We start from the raw sequence: 25,707 nt of genomic DNA, 5'->3' as shown, positions 1-25,707 counted from the left end.
GGGCTAGAGAAATGTTAAATTAGAGAGAAAAGAAGTTAAATGGGAGTCACAGTTATAACTGAAGGCCTTGATTTTATGAGTCAAGCAAGAGCTGAATGAATATATATATATATACACATCTATATAAATATTCAAAGCGAGGAGAGCAGTGAAGGAACTGGGGACCTGAAGGAAATAGAAAATGTCTTCAACAAGCAGTAATAATTGAACATCTACTAAAAGTCATTAAAATATTACTGCCAAATGTTCAAAGACCCAGATGAGATTGTACACCTTCAAAAAGTATAGTTTTTTTTTAAACTTCTTCCAACTATGTTCTGCATGCTAAGAACTGGGAAAACAGAAAAAGTCACTTTGAATCCAGTAGCTCCTTAAAAATATTGGAATGGTTCTGCTGAATTAATGTATCAGTTTAGTAATTTCATGGGTGCTTCTCCAGATGCTTTGCTACATAGACAAACTGAGTCATAAAATGAAGCACATAAATAACCAAATCTAACCTAAGATTTAATAGAATTCTACAACAAAGAGCCTAATCTCTTTGTGAAGACAAAGTAGCAAAGGGAAAAGTGACGAAATTAATGCCATCATATTTGGTCAAATACTAATTCAAAAGGGCAAATATTTCTCTGTTGACTAAGCAACATGAATTTATGGCTTTGCTGCTTTAAGATATTAGAGGCATTTTAAAATTTGATCAGCTGCTCAAAAATAGCTGGTTAAAATTCACTGAAGAAAATGTTGTAGTTTCTTCTAGAAAATTATTTTTTGAGAACTAGTCCTACAGTCAATTTTACTAAAGTAAAAGGTTTATTTTTAGATTTCTAGGAGTCCATGAATAAGAATGGTGCCAGATAGACAGGTATAGTAGAGTTATAATCTCTACATTATTGGAGGGAACTAAATCTAAATCAGTGAGTTACAAATGAATCCAACTATGCCTGGCAAATATTAATAACTTAATTGTCCCAAGGTCTTAAGATTATAAAATACAGTATTCTTATGCTACAGTCTTTCAAAAAAAAATAAGGCTTAATAATCAGAATACTTCAATATTCCAGTGCTAATAGATAAACAAAGAAATATTTTGATTGATTATAGTATCCTTTACAAAACCCCACAAACTTTCAGTAAAGGTTCATTTAAGAATCATTACCTTACTGGAGTATAAAAGATTTCCTGATTTTAAGACAATTATGGTCTGCCCTGAGACTGCAGTTTTATTGTCTGGAAATATTTTAACATCTTTTTCCTGCTAATATTAACTACTCAATGATCCAAGTGCTGAACTATTATGTTACAGAATAGAAAAGAGATTGCATAAGAAAACTGATTCATCATGCAGACAGCACATCAAATATTAAATCCTGTTATGATATCAAAGATGGTATATCCTGGGAATTTTGTCCATAGAGAAAACTTAAGACTAATATGTCTTTTCATTTGTAATTCTGAACAGGCCACTATCCCCAACATTGAATTCTTGAAATTCTATGGAATACTCCTGATTCATACCTCAACAAATGAACAGTGGAAAAAGCACAAGAAAAGCTGACAATACTTGTGGGTATCTGTGTAAATAATATAGAATGATAGATCTTTTGGAGATTGCTGGACAAGTCAAAGGACACTGATGCTAATAATGAAGATAGTGATGATGATTTTCGGAAGTGAAGACATTAAAAGAAATCTACTTCAGCCTCTGATCCAATTATTTGCAAAAAAGCCAGATTTCCTACACTGATCAATGAGGTATAAATACATTCTTCAGGCTACTTTTATGAAAGAAAAATGATTTAAAAGCAAGTTTTTATGAGGTACTATTCAAAAAGGTCAGTTCCACAGCAGAGTAGTAATCAAGGTTCCTTTTACCCCATAGTCCATGTCACCTACACCTACAGTTAGGAGATGCACTTATATGTGCAACAAAATTGTTCATAATAAGGACTCTGGTTAAGAAGAAAAGTTTAAGTTATATTCATCTATTATTTAGAAAGATGACAATAGTTTGCATTTATATAATGCCTCTTTGTAATTGTGTAAGCAGTTTGTATATGTCTCTTCTTCGAGTTATAAAAATAGGTGTTTGAATTATCCCCATTTTACAGATGAGGAAACTGAGGCTTAGAGAGGTTAAGTGACTTGCCCAAGGTCACACAGCTAATATTAGGATTTGAACCCAGGTATCCCTCACTCTAAGTTTAGCATACTGCCCACTATGCCATGCTGCCTCAAGATAAGATTTTATTTTTCAGAAAGATTTATATTAAAACAGTTAAAATGTTAAGGCACTCGGCGAGTTAAAATAGGGCAGAAGATACATTCATTCAAAATGGCTTCTTGTTGGTCTATAGACTTTTCAAGCATATAGGATTTGCAACCACTATATAATCAGTTGACTAAATAGAGGCTGTATAAAATTATACATCATTAAACCATACTGACACATAAATAGAAAACTGAAATTTCATATTTTAAAATACAATTAAGTTCTATTAACGGAAAAACTATGTTAACATTTTTATTTTTATATAAACTGCTGAAATGAAACTTACATTCAAAATAGTAATATATCTTATTTAAATAACCTCTAAGGTGAAAAACAAAATATTACCTCAGGTGTAGCTTCTTTTTCCATAGTGATTATTTCATTCTTTAACCTAATGGAAGTAAAATAGGTATTCCAGATTTTACTTGTCTTTTAAGCAATAAAATATTCAACTCTTATTTTTTCATGCTTAAAAGAGAATTACACTATAAATAAATAAATTCATGCAGAATTTATCATATGAATTTTCAGCAAATATTTTAGCGAAAAAATAGAATATAAAGATTTAACCACATGCAGATTTACATGTAAAACAAGTTCCCTTAAATTTCTCTAAATGATAAGAAACTTTACCCAGGAATTTATAGTCATATATGTTAGATATTGAATCTGTTGTTTCATAACCATCAAATGCTATCCCAAATGATAAATCAAATTTTTTAGCTTTAGGAACTAATAACATTAAAAAATTATGTAGACTTTTAAAAAATAATTTTCATTTATGTTTAAAAGCAAGTTTTTAAAAAGGATAAACATTTAATTAAAGTATAATTATTGGGTTAAAATCTAATTATCAGGGAAATATTAAGATGCAATCTATTTTTTAAATCATAAAAATAATGCTGTCTGATGATTATAAATGGGCTATTCTGAATATCAGAGAACTAACTGTAATTCCATTACCATTGACTTTCTGTGTTTATAAAAGAAAATACATATGTAGAGATGGTGGGAAGTCTTTTCTATGAAATCTTATCATCAGTTTTGATACAAAATCTAACTTTTCAAAGATCCATTTTAGAAATTACTAAAGGATATCTCAGACATTACAGCATAAAGTTTAATTTCAATCTGCTCAAGTTGGGAGATCTGCTTTTTATATCAGATTTGAAATGTAACTGATGAAAAATTAACTGATTCAAAACCTCACAGAGTTTTAAGGGCTATGCCTAAATGGAAGAATATTTATAAAATAAGCCATAACTACATTGGCTTCAATTTTATAGAGAAAACCAAAACCACTAATGTTTGAAATACTATCTACCTGATACTGAAATACTATTCATCCTAACTCCTAAATAATAACAGTCTAGTCAATAAAAAGTGATTATTGACAGAAATAAAGTCTTCTTCAATAATTGTTACACACTCTCTATGGATAAATTTCTAAAATTATGTTTGATAATGGTCATTCTATAGATATTAATAATGACTTTGTTAGAGCTATATAAAAAGATTCGCATTTACTTTAATTATTTACCCTGAATTTATATTCCAAATATAGCAAATAGAAAATATGTGAATAATCTTTCTTTAGAATTATCAGTATATATTATACTATCACATCTTACAATTAACTGTGAGAAAATATTGGCTAGAATAAAATAAATGCCAACACTGAGTAAAACAAATGGCTCTTAACCAATTTTGGTAAATTAGGGATTTGTAACCCTTATTTGATCAGTAAAACATGAAGTTTGATCAGTAAAACATGAAGTAACATCTCAAGAAGAAGCTATATATAGCCATATCATTTAAAATGGAAGATAATGACCAAACAGGGTTTAAAATATTTTGCATTATTTCAAATTACTTTAAAAATTGTTATGACAGAGAAAAAATTTTTTTAAATAACCTTAAGAGCCAAAAATTGTTATCTTTGATTATATAAAAGCTTAAGTACTCAGCAGTCAATGTAGCTCCTTTAATAGAAACAATTTACTTTGCCCTTTAAAAAACAAATCCCTAATTTTTTTTTAAATAACTGCATAAAAAATAGCTTTCTAAATTGTAACTTCTCTTTATCAAGCATTCTTTAGTTTAAGCTAATTTTAACAGAGCACTTTACAAAGATTTTCTCATTTTCATTAACAGCTCTGGGAAGGAAGTGTTAAGATTATCCTCATTTTATAGATGAGCAAATTGACCAAGTTGAAATGATTTGCCCAAACTCACATAATCTTTAAGCTAAATCTTTAAGCTAAATTTGAATTATTGGTCCAAATGTTCTATCCAGTGATAGGTTTTTGGTTTCAGTCTGATATAAGTTATAGAAGATCAAACCCAACACATGACAAAGAGTTACTCACAACTGCAGCCTTATCATTCTAGAGAATCAGTCAATTATATCATCTTTTTTTAAAAATCAGCTGGAATTTAAAATAAATGGACCACAAAGTTGTATTCTTTAAAAAGTTGTACAAAGAATTAATAACAACTTGTCTCCTTAAATATTTCATCAAATTATACAGTTAACAAGTGTTTTTATTACTTTTGCTTAGTGATAGGGCATAAAGAAACTAGATGTGGAAAAAACACAGAACAGATTAAAGATCTGGTTTTGAGTCATAGCTAACAATATTTACTGCTTACATAACCTCAGTTTTCTCAACTATAAAATGATGAGAATACGGGTTCTTCCTACCTTGAAGGGTTGTGAGAATCAACTGAGAAAATACATATTTAACACTTTGTAAAGTGTTAAAAAAAACATGACTTGTGATTTGATGAGTCAAGAAATTGAGATATTTAAAAAAAAGGCTTGTACTAGGTAACTTTCTAAGTTGCATGAAGGAAGTTTCCAGGTCCACTTCTAATTCATCTTTCAAAGTTAATAAAGCACATAGCAGTGATGAGGATTATCCAGATATACAAGGGTCATAGTAATAATAAGTTTAAATTGGGATATAGAGATAAGTCACTGACAATATAGCTAATGTTATTCATAATAAAAGCATGCTTAAATTACAACTTAAATAATTTAAGGGCAATAGGGCACAGTAAGGAGATCAGGTTTTTAAGACCTCTGGGCATACTGACTTTTAAAAATACTTTACTTATTAAGGCAATGGGGTTAAGTGACTTGCCCAGGGTCACACAAGCTAGGCAATTATTAAGTATCTGAGACAGGATTTGAATTCAGATCCCCCTGACTCCAGGGCCCATACTCTATCCACTGTGCCACCTAGCTACCCCCATACTGACTCTTATAGACTGCAAAGTTTTGTGCTTTTTGGACTCTTAAGAAAAATGCTTATGTAGTAAACACTATTTTTTAACACTTAAACATAGTTTCTAAGTAAAATAAAATTAATAAAGTGTGTGTGTGTGTGTGTGTGTGTGTGTGTGTGTGTGTGTGTGTACACACACACACACACACGTATATATATATATATATATATACATATACATATATATGAAAAATGATGTCTAGGCTTAATATTAGTAAAAATAAACACACCAAACTCTTCAATCTTGCCCTCCCCAACAAAACCCAAAATATAAAATAATTGGGGATAATGGGTATAGATGAGATCAGAGATCCCTTAAAGATATGATCTTATATAACTTTTGAATTTGACAATTCTTCCTAAAAACTAGTTATTTGACTATGTAGATTTTTTAAGGGAAACATTTTCATTATAAAACAAGTTTTATGCATAGAAACTTAATTAAAATATTTTAATTTAAGTAGTTTAAAGTAGTTTTAAATTGTGGTTTTATTTGTTAACAAGTTTTAATTAATTATTCTTTTCAAGTACCAAGGGCTTTCCTTCTGACCAAGTTAAATAATGTTAATCATGACTCATGATAATTTATCTACGTGAACTGAAAGGCATAGAGTATTTCAAAATGCTTCATGGTCTCATATAACATTTTGGACAATATCCAAATTTAAGAGTTATGAAACAAGCAACTGTATGAAATTTGGTGATAATTTTAAATATAAGAAATTCAATAAAATGAAGCAAAAAGCTATGAGAGAAAAACAAAGAAATATGAACACAAACAAACATGGAAGAAAAAACATAAATTTCACCTACTCAATGAATGAAAAGTTTAAAAATTAGTACTGCTGAAAAAAATCATAGGAGTGACAATGGATAGCAAATTATAAATGAGAGTAAAAAATAGTGCTGGTCCGAATGCAACTGTTATGACATGATGGTCATGGGCAAGAAAATTGCAGCTTATCTACACCTTCAACTTAGTTTTTGGAAGTCTGAGCTTTCCATTTGGAAAATGAATGCAAGAATGTAATTTAAAGGACTGCAGCCAAAATGAACAAGCTTCAAACTTCAAACTACATCAGAACTAAAATGTTGAAGCAATGGGCTGATGGGCTTACTGGCTAGAACTGGACCAAAGATTAAAAAGAAGAGCCACAGCCCCCAGTGGGAACTATGCTCAACTTGGTGTGCCTTGTGGCCTTCTAGACCACATTAGCATCAGACTTACGGGAGGCCAGCCATGTAGCAAGGCACTCTCCCCAAGATCTGATTGCTTGAGGCGACAACCTGGAGCAGGTTCCACAGTCAGACTATTCACGATCCTTGGTAAGGGAGAAGAGGCACCAGTTGTGTCCATCGAAGGGGGACACTGTCCAGATATACCCTGGACATTTTTTGAAATCTCTGGGCTGCTTCTGCATCTGAAAAATAAGAAAAATAGCAAAATAACAGACAAAGAATGAAAGAAAGGAGAGTTAACTGACCTCAAACTCAGACTTATAAATAAGAAATCAATTAAGAAACAAGACAAGACAGACCTAAAAGACAAACAACTATATTATTTAATGTAAAACATACTGATGTCAAAATTAGAAACTGTAAGAGAAAAGACATAAATTAAGCAAAGTTTGAAAGAGGTATTATAGCAAAAGTTATTTCAGAATAAAGCCAACAAAAAGAAAAATAAATGTTAGAAACCTGACAGAAAGAGCAGGTAAAATAAGTATCTAATATCATTTAAGAGTTAGAAAGAACTGAATAATGTTGGCCATTGGTCAAGGAATGCTAATGAATGAAAACAACTAGGCTGTGAATTTAGGAAATTCCATTTTGTCTTATTCCATTTTGTCATGAGCTCCACACCAGAGTAGGAACCACTTTCAACTAGGACTGTAAAAACACACACACACACACACACACACACACACACACACACACACAAAGACACACGCATACCTATATTTTTTTTGGTTCTGACAATGGCATTTGAAAAATCCAGTAGTGCTAACAGCCATCAATACATAAAGTACTCTGAAAAAAAAAATCACTTACTCTGGAAGTTGTTCAGAACTTGAGAAAGGAACAGGCACTGAAATAAGAAGAAAAAAATTACACTTAAAAGCAAGAAATGATGACTGGACCAATGCTGTAGTTAACTAAAATGTTTTAATACTTACTATTTTCTTTAATAATTTGGCATGTGTGAGTGTCACTTTCACTTAAATGTGTGGCCATTTTATCTATACCAGAAACATCAGTAAGGAAATCACAATTAAGGCACACTACAGTAATGCCCCTAGAGAAAAAAAAAATATTAAAGTTTTTCAACTTCCAAGTTCACACAAAATTTCACTGATTATTTTCATTATAATGATGCTCAATGACATAATGACTACGTCTGACATTTTTGAAGAAAATTCCATTATGACCATACTTAACGAAAAAAGACATTAGTATGTGTGAAATAAACAAGTTTAAATGAATTCTTTTACTCATTAAGATCTAATTTTTACTATTTGAACAATTTCTAGATATACTTCTTAAATTAAGCATGTGAAGACTGAGGTTCTTGTAACCTAATCCACTTGTGATTAGTTCATGTAACTTTGGAAAACACAGTTTTCTGTGCCCATTGCCCATTCACAAGCCAAGAATATAATATCTACCAATTTTAAATTGCTGTTGTGGGGATAAAATAAGACAGATGGAAGATTTAGAAAGTAAAAAGATGCATATGCTTTGTAGTCATTTTTGTGCCACTGATCACTTACCAGTTTCAATAGATAAACACTTAAGGTTCAATCCACTGATAACTTTTAATAGTTCTCTTAAATACCAACAATGTCTCAAGCTGGGTTTTAAGAAAAGTTCTTTGGAAAACATCAATTACTATTAACCAGCATAAATATATAAAAATATATTGAGGCAGCTAAGTGGCACAGTGGATAGAGCACCGGCCTTGGAGTCAGGAATACCTGAGTTCAAATCTGACCTCAGACACTTAATAATTACCTAGCCGTGTGGCCTTGGGCAAGCCATTTAACCTCATTGCCTTGAAAAATCTAAATAAATAAAAATATATAAAAATATGGTATCTGTTACTTTAATCACCAATTCAACCCCTCCCCCCAACTTTAGTATGATTACTAACTTTACCACTATAATAGTAAAGCTCCAAAGAGTCACTTGACAACTTCGTGTTTTGCACTTTCCTTTTATCTATCCCACCTTCTCCAAATCCTAGGATTATTAAATAATGCTCATTTTCCCAACATTGATCTTTCTTCAAGTTGCTTGCAATGTCTATCTTCAGTAAATTCCACATCAATTTCTACCCTTTTTTGACCATTAGCCAGATGTGGTATCTGTGTCTCACCCCCCACTCTCAACTTTTTGTCTGATTTACTCTTAGGTCTCTAAATTAATTATGTATATATTTTTCCCCCAATTAAAATGTCTTATTAAGTTCCTTTTTAATCAAGGAAAGGATCATATATATCTTGGCAACTATGAAAAAAGTCTATAACAATGCACAACTAGCAAATCAATATATATGTGATAAAACAAAAGTCATACATTAAAAAGAAAGTCATATCTTTAGTCTCATCCCAGGATTTACAGTGACTTCAAAGAAAATTCCTTTGCATAGTAAAATCTATATCTATATCTATCTATACACACACACACACACACACACAGACAATAAAAGATAAATACCATTAAAAGGGGGGGAAGGGAGGAATAATTTTTCAATTTCAATATCTATGAATGTTTATTTAACATAAAGTTAGAAATAACCAGCTTAAGTAAATATACATTAAAACTCATATATAAAAATTGGTCTAATTTTAATTAGGCCAGTCCATTGAAAAACTGATATATCATAGCCATATGAATATAGACCAGAGTTTTTTTTTTAAAATATACTGAACAACACCACCAAGAATAATAGCTTAAAGATTCTCTGCTTTTTGGAATAATGTAATTTTAAAAATTCACTATTGGTTTATAGCCTGCTGTTAATAAAAGCAGTATCTAAAAATGAACAATCATGTAAAACTTTTTTCTAATTTTTTCATTCTTGTTTTTATATAATTTTTAAAAAAACATTTTAAGCCACAAATGAAAATTTTCTCTACATTTAGATTTTGTCCTAGCTTCCTAGCTACAAGGGTCCACCATCTAATATGTGCTATTCTGTTTCTCTATTTGATATAATTGTATGTGTGTATAGTTATGGATATATATACACACATGCATATACATATATATACAAATATGGATATTCATATACAAATTTTTAAATTCAAGGGTTATGTCTGGAAAGTTCTTTAAATTTATCAAAGCTACACTTTTTTAACCACTAAAAACTCCTGAATTGTATATATTGACTAACTTTGAACCTACCCATTATTTTAGAATAAACTTTTTTTTTTGTTTTCTTTTTGGCAAGGCAGTGGGGTTAAGTGGCTTGCCCAAGGCCACACGGCTAGGTAATTATTAAGTGTCTGAGGCCGTATTTGAACTCAGGTATTCCTGACTCCAGGGCCGGTGCTCTATCCACTGCGCCACCTAGCCGCCCCTCAAAAATAGCATCTTAAGAAACTATTTCAACAAAGGTGGATAACGGAAGAACAAGAAAAGGAAGGTTAAGAGGAAAGTAGCCTAAGATAAACAGCTCTGGTCATCTTAATCACTGACATTGAAATTCTCAAGTAGAGGTATTTTTTGCATTAAAAAATATTCTGTCTATTTAAGAAAGCCCGATTTTAAATAAAAAGGTAAGAATTCTGAAAACTTTTAAACTACATGGCTTATTTAGAAAATATTTCAGAAATTGAAATGCAAGTCAATTAACAAAACTGTCCTGAAGGATCTTTTTAATATAATCAAATCTGTTAGAATGTTTTTATTCAATAAGAATAGAATTGCCTGATTCTATGAGGGCATGAAAGGCTTCAAACTTTTTAGTATAAGATTGTGTTAAGGGGCGGCTAGATGGCGCAGTGGATAGAGCACCGGCCCTGGAGTCAGGAGTACCTGGGTTCAAATCTGACCTCAGACACTTAATAATTACCTAGCCGTGTGGCCTTGGGCAAGCCACTTAACCCCAATGCCTTGAAAAATCTAAAAAAAAAAAAGACTATTAAAAAAACCTGAAAAATGCTAGTATTAACATTTAAACTACTCAAATGTTATCATTTTTATAAAATTAAATCTGTACCTCAAGTCTTCTGAATGCTTCTTAAAAATGCAAAATCTTTTACTTGCACGGGCACTGTGAAAGCTAAGGGAAAAAAAGATTTAGAAATAAGATTACAAGTTTTGCTATACAATGAATATTTATTCACCAATATCTCTGAAACCTAAATAAATTACAGGATTTCTTGTTCTGATGAAAAGTTCATATAGTAAAACTACTCTTATTGTTGTTTGATTTTTGTATTTTATTACCCATTTCGCTGCTACCAAAATTCTAAACTGGGAAAGTTTTACATTTAGAGTATTACAGTAGATTTGAAGATTATCATGAAATACTTATCCTACACTGTATTAAAAAGTGCAAAATAGTTACTGTTGTGTTTAAAGTCCTAAAATATAATATGACTCAGTAATGCCCAGAAGCAAGAAAGATAAATTCCATTTATAAACAACCTCAGAAGATAGACATGAAAGTCTATTTATAACAAGATATATATATATATATATAATATATATAGGAACTATATTAATATTACTTCTAACAATATGAATAAAACTAAATTTCTTTCTATGAAATTAAAAATAAGTCTAAATCAGATAAATATCAATTACTTATTGGGAGGCTGAGTCAATATAATAAACATGACTATGCTGCTTAAATTAATTTACATATTCAATGCTAAATCAAACAAAGGATTAATTGCTAGAGCTATATAAAAAATAATAGCAACCAACTGAAGGAAACAGAAATCAAGAATCTCAAGGGAAATTATGAAATATACGAAAAAAAGAGGGCCTAGCAGTGTCACATCTCAAACTGTATCACAAAGATATCTAATATCTAAGTCACCTAAATCAAAACATTACAGAGGCTGATCTAAAGAATGGAACAGATATATAACGATGGAAGAAAATAAATACAGCAGCCCAAAAACCAAAATCACTGAGAAGTCAGGTAGAAATTAGAGTAGAGTACAATATCTTACATTTTGAACCTCCAAAGGATATAGATATAGATATATAGATATAGATATATCTTAGATATAAAGGTAGACATCATAAGTCAATTAGAGGAACAAAGAAGAAATTACCTTTCAGATCTATAGATAGGGGAAGACTTCATGATCAAGTGGGGGGGACAGTATTAGCACAGAAAATCAAATACACAACTTTGATTACATAAAATTTTTTTTTTACATAAATTAAACTAATGAAACTAAAATTAGAAGGGAAACGATTAGGGGGGAAAATCTTTACAAAGTTTCTCTAATTATGGTTTTATTTCCAAAGTATATAAAGGAACTGATGCAAACTGATAGACTCAATAAATATGATCACATAGTTTTCAAAGGAAGAAATCCAAAATATGTAAAGTATTATGAAAATAATGCTCCAAATCACTATTAAGGAAAATGCAAATAAAAGCCACAAAGAGGTTCTGTTTCATTCCCATTAAATTGAAAAAACTGACAAAATAAGAAAATTACAAATGTTGGAACAGTCATGAAAATTCAAGTATATTAGATTCTATTAGTGAAGCTATGAACTGGTCTAGCATTCTGGAAAACAATATAAACCATTTCACAAATTTTATTGGCTGTTTATATATCCTTTAACCCTAAAATTCTACTAATGGGCCTCTAAGCCTAAGGGGTTAAAAAAAAAGAAAAGAACTCATAATTTTTTTAAAAAAAGGTTCTTTTGTAGGGGCAAAGAAGTAAAAATTTAAAAAGGTGTCCACAAATTGGGGAACAACTGAACAAATGATGACACAGGAATGCAATGGAATACTATTTTGTGCTAAAAAAAGACAAATGGGACAGTTTTCAAGTAAACATGGGATTACTTGTATAAACTAATACTTAGGGAAGTTAGCAAAACCAGGAAAACAATTTATATAATAAAAACATTAACTTTGAAAGATTTATTCTGATCAATCCAATAATCCAACCATGATTTCAGAGAACTAATAATGAAGCATACTACCTATCTCCTGAAAGAAGAATGACAGACTCAAAGAGGAGAAAAAAATGTTTATTTTTAGACATAAACAATTCAAGTACGTTTGGCTTGAATGTGTATTTTGGAGGAAAAGAATTACCATCCCTCCCTTTCTTTAAATGAGAGGTGAGGAGAATAGAGGCAATAGAAAAACATCAATTCAAAAAGTAAAGTGAAAATAAAATCTTAATACATGTAACTTAGGCATATGAGTTCATGGATAGAATAAGATGACTTTTTTTTAACAGATGAAAAGTACTGAGTCAAGTAAATAACTTGTTTTAAGATCAGTTCTGCATTGTCAAACAAGACGACAAAAAACTGAGATTCCTCCTTAAAGGAAACAATAAAATTGCTTTTATTTTTGTAAATTTTAATATAGAGATGCTCAAAATAATTTCCTTGTCTTCCCTTTCTGTTATGGATGTTCATGTGTATATATTTTGGTATAAGTTTGTGGCTTCAGCAATAAAGAAAAAACTTCCTCCACATAAATGGAATCAGAAATCTGTAGTCACAGAAATTTGCTTGGAGAGAAGGAGAAGTTAGATGACTAGATGACCCAGTCACACAATTAGTATATGTCAAAGGAAAGACTAGAGGGGTGGCTAGGTGGCATAGTGGATAGAGCAGCGGCCCAGGAGTCAGGAGTACCTGAGTTCAAATCCGACCTCAGACACTTAGTAATTACCTAGTTGTGTTGTGTGGCCTTGGGAAAGACACTTAACCCCATTGCCTTGCAAAAAAAAAAAAAAAAAACCAAAGGAAAGACTTGAACTTAGGTCTCCTGACACCTAAGCCAATCATGCTACTGGCTTCTAGCTAAATATTTACTTTTTTAGAAAATATAGATGCAGAATTTTTATAGAAAATTCAATGGCTTAATTATTTACTTAAGATTTTGAGAACATCTGTAATAATCTTAATTGTGATATGATGTACTTATTTCTCTGCTTTTAGGTTTATATGGTCTAAAATTCAATCTTCAACAATCTAATACATTGTTAAAAAAACACATTAAAATGATTAAAACCATTAAGCAGTTTTAAAATCATACCAAGTGCTCATTTCTAAAATAACTGAAGAGATTTGAAAATATTCATTAATATAGCAAAATTAATCTAATACTATAAAAAGAATAAAACATCCAGAATACATAAACATGTAAATAGTGTCCATAAAATGCATTAGGACACATGAAATAGGAAAGAACAACTACAAAACAAAGAAAAGTAAATGAACAAAATTACAAAGAATGAGTATGGATCCAAAAAACGAGATATGAGAATATTAGTCTACTCCTTTGCAGAGTTGTGGTCTATCTGACTGAAACATTGCATATATTTTCAAGACTTTTTATAATGTTCAGCTAAATTTAGCTAGCTTTTTTCTTTAAAATAATTTTTTTTACATGAGGCATTACAAGAAAAAGGGGGAGTAAGATATTGGGAGAAATTTTCGCAAAGTAAAACACAATCTATTAATAAAAATGTATTTTTAAAAAGACCGAAAATTCTTTAGGGTACATCAATGAACCTTTAAATTAATGCTACTCTCAGTTATCAGGGTTGTCACTAATACCAGAAAGTAAAATATTTCTTTCATATTTACTTACCACACAAGTGGAAATAAAAAACATGTGTTATAAGTTATTTTGTTTTGATATCGAGATGTTTTCTATTAGTCTCTGATTTAAATCTAGAAATGGAGGTGAGAATAGAAGCATCTAATTAATACCAAAAGAAAAACTTCAGGAACATACTAGTCTGGATATAAAATCATTTTGATAATATATATAATTTAATAAGAACAATGTATTAGGAAACTGCTTTTTAAAAAAAAAAGAAATTAAGAGCCTAAGAATTGTTTTACATGAAAATTGAGTTTAACAATAAAACTAAACTGATGTTAATATAAAAATCCTCTGCTCTAAAACCAAAAAATAAAGAACACATTTTATAGGGTAGATCAACACTCTTTAGTGACTGGCAAGAGTTATTTTCCTACATTTTTAAAAAAAACCCTACTTATTGGGGATACAATGGATACAGCACCAGCCCTGGAGTCAGGAATACCTGAGTTCAAATCCAGCCTCAGACACTTACTAATTACCTAGCTGTGTGGCTTGGGCAAGTCACTTAACCACATTGCCTTGAAAAAAGAAAGGAAAAAACCTACTTATGGAAATCCAGAGTTTGCCTAGTACTTTTGGACAATTCCAGGATTTCTATAGGTCCCAGCTCAGTAACTTTTGGGGGACATTAGCTCCAAAATTAAGGATATGTTTATAGTATGTTTTAATGTACAATGCTATAACTAAAAAGAACAAAATTCCCATAAAATAAAAAAATGGACTATTTTAAAAATGCATACATTGTTACATCCCAAAAAAGTGTATTTCTCAAAATACTTGTTTAAAACAGTATTTTGACTTGCTCATAAACCATCAATATATAAAATTACCTTTATTCTTGTTTTGTAAAATTTTGTTAGAAGCAGTTATATGTCCTTGGGGAAGAGTTTATATGTGGAATGGCAGAAAGAATAAAGTTTTTATTATCTTCTTTTAAGTGGCAGTTATTTCTGTGGTTTACCTTTAAAATGTTGGCTAATTAACGTTTTAGTAGTTTTAGGATCCTTGAATAAAGTGTTTAAAGACATAAATTCTAGAAATTTACTTATGTGAATATTTGGAAACAGGAAAAGAACACAATTTGTGACAAAATGTAAGCATTAATTTAATCTCCTCATGGTTACATCAATGAATAATGCAGAAAATTTTTAAAATTTAAAAGCAAATCATAATCTAATCCTTGATGAGGACAATTTTTATTTAAGATTTAGGGCAACAAATGCTAAAAGAAAAAAGTCTTTTCTTAAAAGCAACTGTGACTTAACAATTTTACTTATTAAAGAAAATAAAAGACTGAAATTTTTTTGGTATAATTTTGATGACTACATTTATTCCCTGAGAAGATATTGAAAAATGTATCTCTCTCTTGTTTCATTGAGAACTTGGTGGCATTTTTTTCAACTGTTTATATATTTTTTAAATTTATTTCAAAAAAATTTTGCATGAGAAAACTTGGGAAATAAAAGAACATAGATGGAACACATGTATTGTAGCTTTCAAAGACATCTACAAAACTTAAAGAGAAGTATTTCTTCATTCTATACAGCATTCTATTAGTCTGTTTCCTATTATTACTAGGATTCCCCATTTAATAAGTAGCAATTAAAAGTATAAAGGCAAATTAAGCCAATCATTCAATGTGTGCTTTAACTAGGCCAAATGTTAACTAAGAAACAAAGGTTTTTGTCTTCAAGGAGCTCATTCATATTCAAATCGTGAGGCAATATATAATGAGGTAATATAACTCTCTCTCTCGATATATATATATATATATATGTATTTACCCCATACACGCAGTCACACACACGTATATATGTATCAAGGAGGAAGACAGGAAAAAGAATTAGCAGCCCGTGGGGGTGGAGAGGAAGAATGGCACTGCTTCCTGCAAATGGTAGTTGTGCTGTGTCTTGAAGAAAGTCAAAGAAACTAAGACAAAGAATTCAAGGGATGGGATCACAGCCAGTACAAGGTTCTATGTGGAGAGATGATGATGAGTTTATGAAACTGCAAGCTGGTTGGTGTCACTGGTGTGTGTGCAGTCAACTAATGTGTGAACAACTGCGACCTGGTTATAAAAAAACTTTATATACAGGAGATTCTACTTAAACCTGGAATTATTAGGGAGTCACTAAAGCTCGTTGAGTTTGGGTTTATGATAAGGGAGTAAGTCAAGATAAGACCAAAGTTTTAGACAAATCATTTTGGTAGCTGAATAAAGATTAGACTAGAATGAGTAGACTCAAGGAAAACCAATTATCAGGCTACTCCAACAGTCCATGAGGGCCTATATTAGGGTTGTTGGCAATGTGAATATAAAGGAGGGGACGCACACATATGTAAGTGACATTGAAAAGATAGATGCCTAAGACCTGGACAGTAGAAGATGGGACAGAGAAAATGGTTGAAAATGACAATGAGATTGCAAGCCCAGGTGCCTTTCATAATGATAAGGAAGCTAAAAAGAGGAGAGAATTTAGGAGGAAAGGATAATGGGATTTATTTTGCTTATGCTGAGTATGAGAGACCTGCAGCATATCCATTTTGAGGTGTTTAAGGGGTAGTTGCTGATAGAGAACTCTTATCACTATCTCCCAAAGCAGCAAGCATAGCTTGTATTTTAGCCCTTACAGAATAAACTAGTTTTAAAATTCCCCATTTTGTAAGGAGTTTTCCCAAATTATTTCAGTGTTTAATCCAAAAATACTGAGGAGAATATATAGAGAACATAAAACATAGAAATAGCCTAGTGTTATAGTTTCCATTTTTTATATGTACTTGGTCAAAAATCTCCCGCCTCAAATAATTCTACATTAAATCTCCACCTCCCTTGCTCTCCACCTAAGAGCTTTATGTGAATGAAAAAAAAATCCTAATAATGTATATGTACTGATCGTTGAATAATTGTATTATTCAGTTAACTATTGAGATGATATGCTCAAAGTCACCATAAAAGCCTATATTATTTGTATGTTTATTTCAATGTTACAACTGTTCAGAAAATTTTATGAAGTTACTTTGATTACTGTATTATAATATGCCATGACATGCAGGCTTCAAAACCTAAATTGTTTATGTGTACTCTGGAGCAGGATAATTAAAACCAGAGACTTAATTTTTCAACATTAAAAGGATATGGGTAGGTAGGTGAAGCAGTGCTAGAGTACCAATCCTGGACCAGAGTTCATATCCAGCCTCAGACACTTATATTTTTTAGTTATGTGAGCTTTCTAAGTTATGTTACTTAACCCCACTGCCTTGCAAAAAACAAAAGCAAATGAAAAAAAAGGACAAAGAAAGTTTGGATCAAAAGTTCATTTACACTATGTGACTGTGTACTAGGTGACTATGTGACTATGTGTACTAAGGTTCTAAAATCACATATTTAGAAAAAGGAGGGGCAGCTATGTGACACAGTGGCTAGAGTACCTGCCTTGGAGTCCAAAGGACCTGAGTTCAAATTCAGTCTCAGACGCTTAATAATTACCTAGCTGTGTGACTTTAGGCAAATCACTTAACCCCATTGCCTTGCCAAAAAAAAAAAAAAAGGAATGACTCTCTGAGTGCAAGAGTTCTTTACTTGGGATCCACATATGCAAAGAGGTCTTTCAGGAATAAAATTGCATCTTTATTTTCACTTACTGAAATGAAGTATAAGGATACTTTTCAACTATGATTTTCTAAAAAAAATACTGAGAGGGGGGTCCATAGGTTTTTCACCTAGTAAAGGTAATACAAAACTGAGGTTTAAGTCTAATTTTTTAAAAAAAAATACATGAGCATCCCCAAAAGGCAATAAAACTGTTCATACCCCTTGATCCAGCAGTACCATTACTAGATCTGTATCCCAAAGAAATCATGAAAAAGGGTAAAAAAAAACCCCTATGTGCAAAAATATTCATAGCAGTTCTTTTCATGATGGCAAAGAATTGAAAATTGAATGAATACCCATCAATTGGGGAATGACTGAACAAACTGTGGTATCTGAATGTGATGGAATACTATTGTTCTGTAAGAAATCATGAGGGAGGGGTGGCTAGGTGGCGCAGTAAATAGAGCACTGGCCCTAGATTCAGGAGGACCTGAGTTCAAATCCAACCTCAGACACTTAATAATTACCTAGCTGTGTGGCCTTGGGCTAGTCACTTAACCCCATTGCCTTGCAAAAAAAAATAAAAAAAATCATGAGGGATGGGACTTCAGAAAAAAGCCTGTAAAGACTTGCATGAACTGATGCTGAGTGAAATGAGCAGAAGCAGAAAAACAGTGGGTGATGAACAGCTATGATTTTAGCAGCACAATAATCAAAGACAATTCTAAAAGACTTGTGATGGAAAATACCATTCATATCCAGAAGGAACTATGAAGTTTAAATGAGGACTAAAGCTTACTATCTTCAATTTGTAAAAGCTGTCTTATGTTTTATTTTTTCTCTCAAATTTTTTTCTTCCCTTTGGATGTGATTGTTTCACAACACAATATGATTATATGTTTAGCATAGTTACAAATGTAGAATCTACATTAGATTGCTTTCTGTCAGGAGGGGGAGGAAAGGGATGAGAGAAAAATGTAACTCAAAACCTTGCAAAAAATGAGTGGTAAAATCTACTATTGCATGTAGTGGGAAAAACAAATAAATAAAAATATTTAAACTGAAAAAAAAAACAACATAAGCAAACTGAGAGGCTAACTGACTTGCCTATCATTGCTCAGGTGGTACAAAAGCCTGACAAGGCTCACAAAATCTTCTTCCATGGTACAAAGCTCAAGCCAGGGACCTCAGTTCAAAAATCTACCTCTGATACATACTTCCCTAGGCCTCTCTTCAGGGAAAATAATAACTAGAAAAAAATACAATGATTACAAAAGTCTTGTGTTTGAGACTTCTTACCAAGATGGACACCCGAACAAAAGGCAGTCCATTAAAGCCCTAAAGTCTGCACTAAAGCAAATAATGCTCATGGAATCTAATAAGTAACTAGTTAGAGAAATCATTTCAGGAAATAAAGGTTGAAACTGGATTTTTTTTTACAAGAGAACTATATATTCGTATTGAACTCCTATACCAACTACAAAGGAGTTCACAATGTAGGCAAAAACTAGCATATTTACATGTTACAACAAGGGGAAAGGAGGAGTGGGCAACAAAAACAAATTAAGATAATTTCAGGGTAACATACTCTACATTTGCATAAGAAGTTTGAAAGATGTTTCAAGTTAATGAAAAAGAGTAAGAACTGAGTAAACTAAGTGACAAAACAATAAAATATGAGGAATATGTAGTCTAAAGGGCTCTGTATCCTAAGATAACAAATGTAAAGGGGTCCCCTGAGAAAGGAGAACCTCAAAATGAAAAGCCCCAAAAATATCACCTTCAATATTCAGGACTCTCATATCAAAGAAAACAAATATTGTGATTCATCAAGAAAGAAACAGTTCAAGTACCAAAGAACTATCGGAAAGATCACAGAGCATTCTTGCAGCTTCTAATAAAAACAGAGGTGATCTTGGAATAAAATATTCCATCAAGTGAAAAATGTAGGCTTATGACCAAGAATAACTTACCCTGAAAAGCTAACTATAATTCGACAAAGGGGAAAAAAAAGGAAACAGAAAACTTCTGCCATGAAACAGAAAATTTTTAAGCAATTCTGATGAAAAGATCAAATTTAAATAAGAATTTTTGAAATACATATATAATAGCCAAAAGAAACTTAGAAAGTTAAAATTTCTTTGAACAAATGAAAAAGGCTATATGATGTAGTACTAAACTCACATACAGACACACACACACACACACACACACACACACACACACAGACACACACACACAGAGAAAAGTCTGGTATAGAAATACATCAAACTCAAAAGAAAAATGAGAGAGGATGGAAGGAGTTTAAGAGAAAGTAATTATCTTTGAGGGGTATTCCCAAGCAAAAAACAATCTTCATGATCTGAAAGGGAGATATAAAAGGTGTAGGGGCAAAGAAAGGAGTTGGAATCTAAAGGGGGAATGCTTTAGATTGTCTCTTAAATGCCTGGGGAATGGCAAAGCAAATTGTGGCATAATACTGTCCTCTAAGTAATGATAAAAGACAATTTCAGAGAATCCCAAATAGAGCAAGAATTGCCACAAGGTGAAATGAACAGAACCATGAAAACCATTTATACAACAAGAACAACAAAGAAAACTACTTAGCACCATGGTAAAGAAAAACTATGTCACCAAATGGCATGAAATGAAGCCTGATACCCACCCTCCTGACAGGTGATGGACAAGGGGCAGAGACATACATTGTTGGACACTACCTCTGTGTTTATTTTGCTTAATGGTGCTTATTTGTTACAAAGGTTCTTCCCCTCATCTTCTCTCAGTTGGGGGAGGGGAGAGGAAATGAGCCTAATAATATTGACGCCAAAAAAGGGGCCATTGAAATTTTTTTAAAGAAAAGAACAAAAGGAACAAAGTTCATTCAGAAGGAAGCACAGACAAGTTTTGAAAAGTAGAATTTATTTAAAAAAAATACAAGTGATATGATACGAACATTCATAGCTTTCATCTAATATCCATTTTTTGTCTTGCTTTATGTATGGATTACTTTTGCTCTTTAAAATCGAAATTTTAAAAATAGATAAAAGAAAAACAAACAAGATTAAAATTCAATTAATCATTCAAATGACATTGTGGAACAAAGTCACTACTTAATAAAGAAAGCTGAGAAAACTAGATGGTTAAATATTTAAAGGGGACAAGACACAGGGGGTTGGATCTACATCTTACATCATATACTGCAATAAACTGCATCAAGTAACAATATTTTGAAATTTTTATCACTCCTTCCCCTCCCCCCACAAAAAAGATGAAAGAAAAGTACACTTTATTTCTGAGACCTCTAAACTCACAAGATTATAAAGGCTATCTGTCATACCTAGATTGTTCTCTCTTTTTTTCAGGATTCCTTTTGTCCTTCAACACTGCTCATTATTTCTCCAATAGCATGTTAGCACCTTGTAGAGGGACCATTTCATTTTTGTCTTTTGCCAATGCCTGCTAATATAGTATCTGACAAACAGTGGGATATAGAAGGATTGATAACTGACTTTCACCAAGGAAGAACATCATGAGAAGCAGTGTGGTTACTGAAAAATATGCTCTTTTGGAGAAGACTTGGGTTGAAATCCCAGATCTGTCATTTACTAAGTTATGTGACTTACCTTGAACAAGTCCTAACTTCTGTCAGTCTCAGAGTCCTTATCTGCAAAGTGAGGGGTCTTTAAGGACACTTCCACCTCTAAATCTAATTCTGTGCATATATTTAAATATATACAAAACTCACCTAAACCAAATAAAATTGAAGGAGAAAGCATTAATAGCTGGGAAGGACTGAGAAAGCCTTCGCACAGAAAATGCCTGAGCTAAATGATGAAGTAAATCAAGGATTCCAAAAAGCAAACGTGAGGCTGAAGAAAGGAAATGATTGGGGCTAAGCAGGAAAGCAATTCAAGAGTTTGATATTTAAGGAATACTGTAAAAAGCAATACAGGATCACTAACAATTCTGAAATACAGGAACAATAGGACCAAAATAATACTTTAAGAAGTTATTTGGAGTGCAATAGGTAGAACTGTTTAAGAGGCACCCAAAAACAAGGAAGTAATGAGGACTTAATTAATGTATTGACAGCAGAAAAATAATGAAAAGATGAATATACACAGTTGAGAATGATAAGACCTTACACACATGAAGATCAGGGAACAAGGAAAACCCAAACTATGATACCAAGGTTTCAAGCCTTGATGAATGGTAACTTGGCATTAATGTATGAAGAAAGCGATAAGCAGTGAAGATGGGGGAAATACTGAAGCCAGTTTTAATTTAAGGTGTATGGAGGGCATCAAGTGCAAAAACATCCAATGACACAAAAGATCTGCAAGCCTGGAGGTCAGGAGAAAGACCCCAAGGTCAGAAGTATTAAATCTGGAAGGCATATAATTGGAGATTATATAGTCAGGAGGTTAAAAATTTATAAAAATAAAGTCCTTAATCTAACTTCCTAAGGAATACTGTAGATACAGAAATTGAATTCTTCTGATCTCAATACTACACAAGAAAAATAAGTAAAATAAATATATAACCTCATTTACTCATCTTCCAAAGCAGGAGGATATTATAGCTGGTATCCAACCCTTCTAGAAAAATGTAATTAATCTTACCTTTTTTTGAAGGAACAGTTTTTGTTTTTAAAGTTTTTCTTTTTATCATTTTTTCTTTCCTTCTACATAAATGGTTTCAAAGGTATCCAAGAACATACAACTAGTAAGAGTAAGAAACAAAATCTGACCTTAGTTTCCCAAGGTCAGTATGCTTTACACTACACTACCCTAAGATAGGAGTTTGAAGGAGTCAACAAAGTCAACTAAGATTAGCTAATCACTAATTGTGTGTATTTTATGAACCCAGGAAAAGTGAATACCCTGATTGTTTCAACTACATCAATATTAATCAATATTTACAAAGATGAAACATAATTGACATATTGTTCAGTTTCCTCAAAATGATTCTTTACTGAGAAGAAAAATGAGAGGAATATGTCAGAGTTTTTCTTAGAGTTTAGTAGGTTGATTATTTTCTTCTGATTGTTTTTAATATTTGTTGAGTCTTCTTCTGCCTATTCTTTAAGACCCTTCATAATGTAATGCATCAAATGTGTCTTGATTAAATCTACAGACATAAGGCCCTAAGCACTAAGTCACTTCACTGCCCCACAGATATTTCAGGAATATGCCAATTCCCCATGAACTGACTTAAAGTTGTTCTTCCCATCCGGACAATTCTCTCACTTTCCATTCACCTATCTAATGTTTATTCAACCTTCCAAATCTGGTTCAAGATCTAACTTGTGTGGTATAGTAGAAAGAGCACTGCTGGCATCAGAAAACCTGGGTTGATCGGTCTTACATATGACACTTCCTGGCTATGTAAATTTGGAAAAGTCAATTCACCTTTGTTCCTCATCTGTAAAATGAGAGTACTTCAGAAATTATTGTGTGGATAAAAAGGAGATAAAGAAGAGATAATATATGTACACTCTTTAGCTATTACCTCTTCCACAAAGTCTATCCCAAACATTCTGATTGCCAAATTGGCCTCCTCCTTTTTTGAAACATGTGACCTTAACAATAACAATTACATGAATCAATACTTAATTGTTCTTGATATAGTAGTTCTGTCCTTTTTGAGGGCAATTACAATCTTTCATGTCTCCAACTGAATGGTACAGAAGACAGGATGGGACTTGGAGTCAGGAAAACCTCAGAATCCTTCCTGGAGACACTTACTGGCTGGGTAAACATAGGCAGCCACTTCGTCTCTGTGCCTCAGTTTTCTCATCAGAAAAGCAGGAATAATAGCAGCACTTACCTTGCAGGGCTATCATAAAGATCAAATGAAATATTTGTTGTGGAAAAAAATATTTCATAAAGTGATTAGTTCCCACCCCCCCAGCTGAGGATCATGGATTTAGAACTAGAAAAGTCCTTAAGAGATTCTACAGTTGAGAAAGGGGTGAGGGTTAGAGAAGGACTTGTCCAGGGTCCTATGGGTAGTAGTGGAAGAACCAGATTAGAACCACACACCTCTGGCTCTAAATCCAACACACTTTTGCACTGTACCATGATGCATGAATTGCCAAAAAGTCAATAAACTGAGCTATTTGACTTTTTCTGGAAATTTTCAACAAGTCAGTTGCAGGAATAGAGAAAAGAGACAATAGATTTTGGCTTTACCCTAGGGTTAGGAAGGGTCATGGTGGGCATTATAAGAAAACAAAAAAGATTTCTTAAATGTTAGTGTGACACTATTAATAAAACTCAGTCCCAAGTAGGTGAACTGCAATTAACATTTCAAAGACATCTGATGAACAAGATGAAAAAAGGAGCTGAAATAATAAAGTAGTGAAGATCACATAGGAAAAAGTCAGATAAGGAATAGTTCCAAGTTCAAGTTCTTTTATATATGACACTGTTCAATATGAGAAAGAGTTCTAAACTAAAAGCTAGCAAGTAAGGAGAAGTCAAATACTTCTCAAAGGGAGAATTGTTTGACTTGTCAACAGCACTAATATGTTGGAAGTACTAAAGGTGACCAGTTAGAAAGAAGGACTGCAGATAGATGTTTGCCAGTTAGGAGGTTTGAAATAGTATCTTGGATTACAGTAATGGCAGAACCAAGGGGAAGATGGTATAAAGGCAAGCTCATGAGTCAACAAAATATGTTATTCATTTTTGGTCAAAAATACTATTACCCAAAGCTGATAACCCAATCAATAAATTTGAATTAACTCTACCAAATTTCCCCAAAATCAAAACTACCTTTAAAGGAGGAAACTTAAGCCAAACAAATCTACCTTTACAGGATGAAATGGCCCATGGATAATGCTAAGAATGAAGTAATGGATCCAAAAGCAAATCCAAACTTGGAGTATTAAAAAATATTTTAAGTGATAGGAGTACTATTAGAGTAACTGATTTGTTTTCCAGAATGGCTGGAGATGCTCAAATTTATTCAAATCAATTATCATCACATAAAAGTCATTACTATGAATCCCAAGTCAATTTCTACCAACAAAACCCGAGAAGAAAAAATATTTTGACCCTGTGCTAGCCTCCTCTAATCTGATTGCTTGTAACATAAATTCTCATTTGAATGATTACTAGACTGAAGATTATATTGAAGATATTATGGTTTTTATAAATTTCTCAATCAATAGGTAACATGACTTTTACCATATAAGGAACAGTAATCATAACTAAAAATAAACCTACTCAATTTCAGTGTTAAACTAACAATTTACAAATATCAACTCATCTTACCTCATCATGTGATTTACATAGGCTTTACTACAGCTAGTGTTGTATCTGCATAAACTACAGTGGACATATGTAGGAAAATGGTTTGCAAAATCTTTTATTTCCGAATAACACTCAATGCACTTGTGAACTCCCCGACGATACCTTATGGGAACATAAAACAACAACAACAACAACAACAATGAAAATAACATCTTAAAAACTAAAACAGTAAGGGGACTCATTAATATTTTCATTCTTTAAGCCAAAATACTCAAATCAACATTTTTTTTTATACAAGAGACCAGAGATTTCTATTTTAGTGATATGCTTGGAATAAAGATCCAGTAAAACTACAAAAATCTAAAGGTATAAAATTGAAAAGTATGAGTAACCCTATTACCTGGTCTTGCAAAATCAGTTAATGCTTCTTATATGAATAAGCAGGGAGACAATAAGATTAA

At 32.0% G+C, this 25,707-nt stretch overlaps 1 protein-coding gene across 11 annotated transcripts in view; it reads right to left on the bottom strand.

Moving 5' to 3' along the window:
* ZNF280D (zinc finger protein 280D) overlaps positions 1–25,707 on the bottom strand; it is a 102,811-nt gene that overhangs the window by 25,068 nt on the left and 52,036 nt on the right. For 10 of the 11 annotated variants that reach the window (XR_012478048.1, XM_074234600.1, XM_074234597.1 and 7 more), the window contains 5 exons: positions 25,268–25,408; positions 10,784–10,846; positions 7,737–7,855; positions 7,612–7,648; positions 2,615–2,660 (listed from right to left, as the gene is read on the bottom strand). Coding sequence is in view for 10 of the 11 variants with exons in the window: in XM_074234600.1 (XP_074090701.1) it covers positions 2,615–2,660; positions 7,612–7,648; positions 7,737–7,855; positions 10,784–10,846; positions 25,268–25,408 (406 nt within the window). In the remaining variant the exon portion in view is untranslated. Of the gene's footprint in view, positions 1–2,614; positions 2,661–6,787; positions 6,981–7,611; positions 7,649–7,736; positions 7,856–10,783; positions 10,847–25,267; positions 25,409–25,707 lie in introns of those variants that run through there. The other variant, XM_074234604.1, reaches the window with a different exon arrangement.

The sequence above is a fragment of the Macrotis lagotis genome, chromosome 4 (genome assembly GCF_037893015.1).
Source record: "Macrotis lagotis isolate mMagLag1 chromosome 4, bilby.v1.9.chrom.fasta, whole genome shotgun sequence".
NCBI classification, from domain to species: domain Eukaryota; kingdom Metazoa; phylum Chordata; class Mammalia; order Peramelemorphia; family Peramelidae; genus Macrotis; species Macrotis lagotis.
The sequence above is the reverse complement of the archived record's forward strand: the minus strand, read 5'-3'. Positions and strand labels throughout refer to the sequence as shown.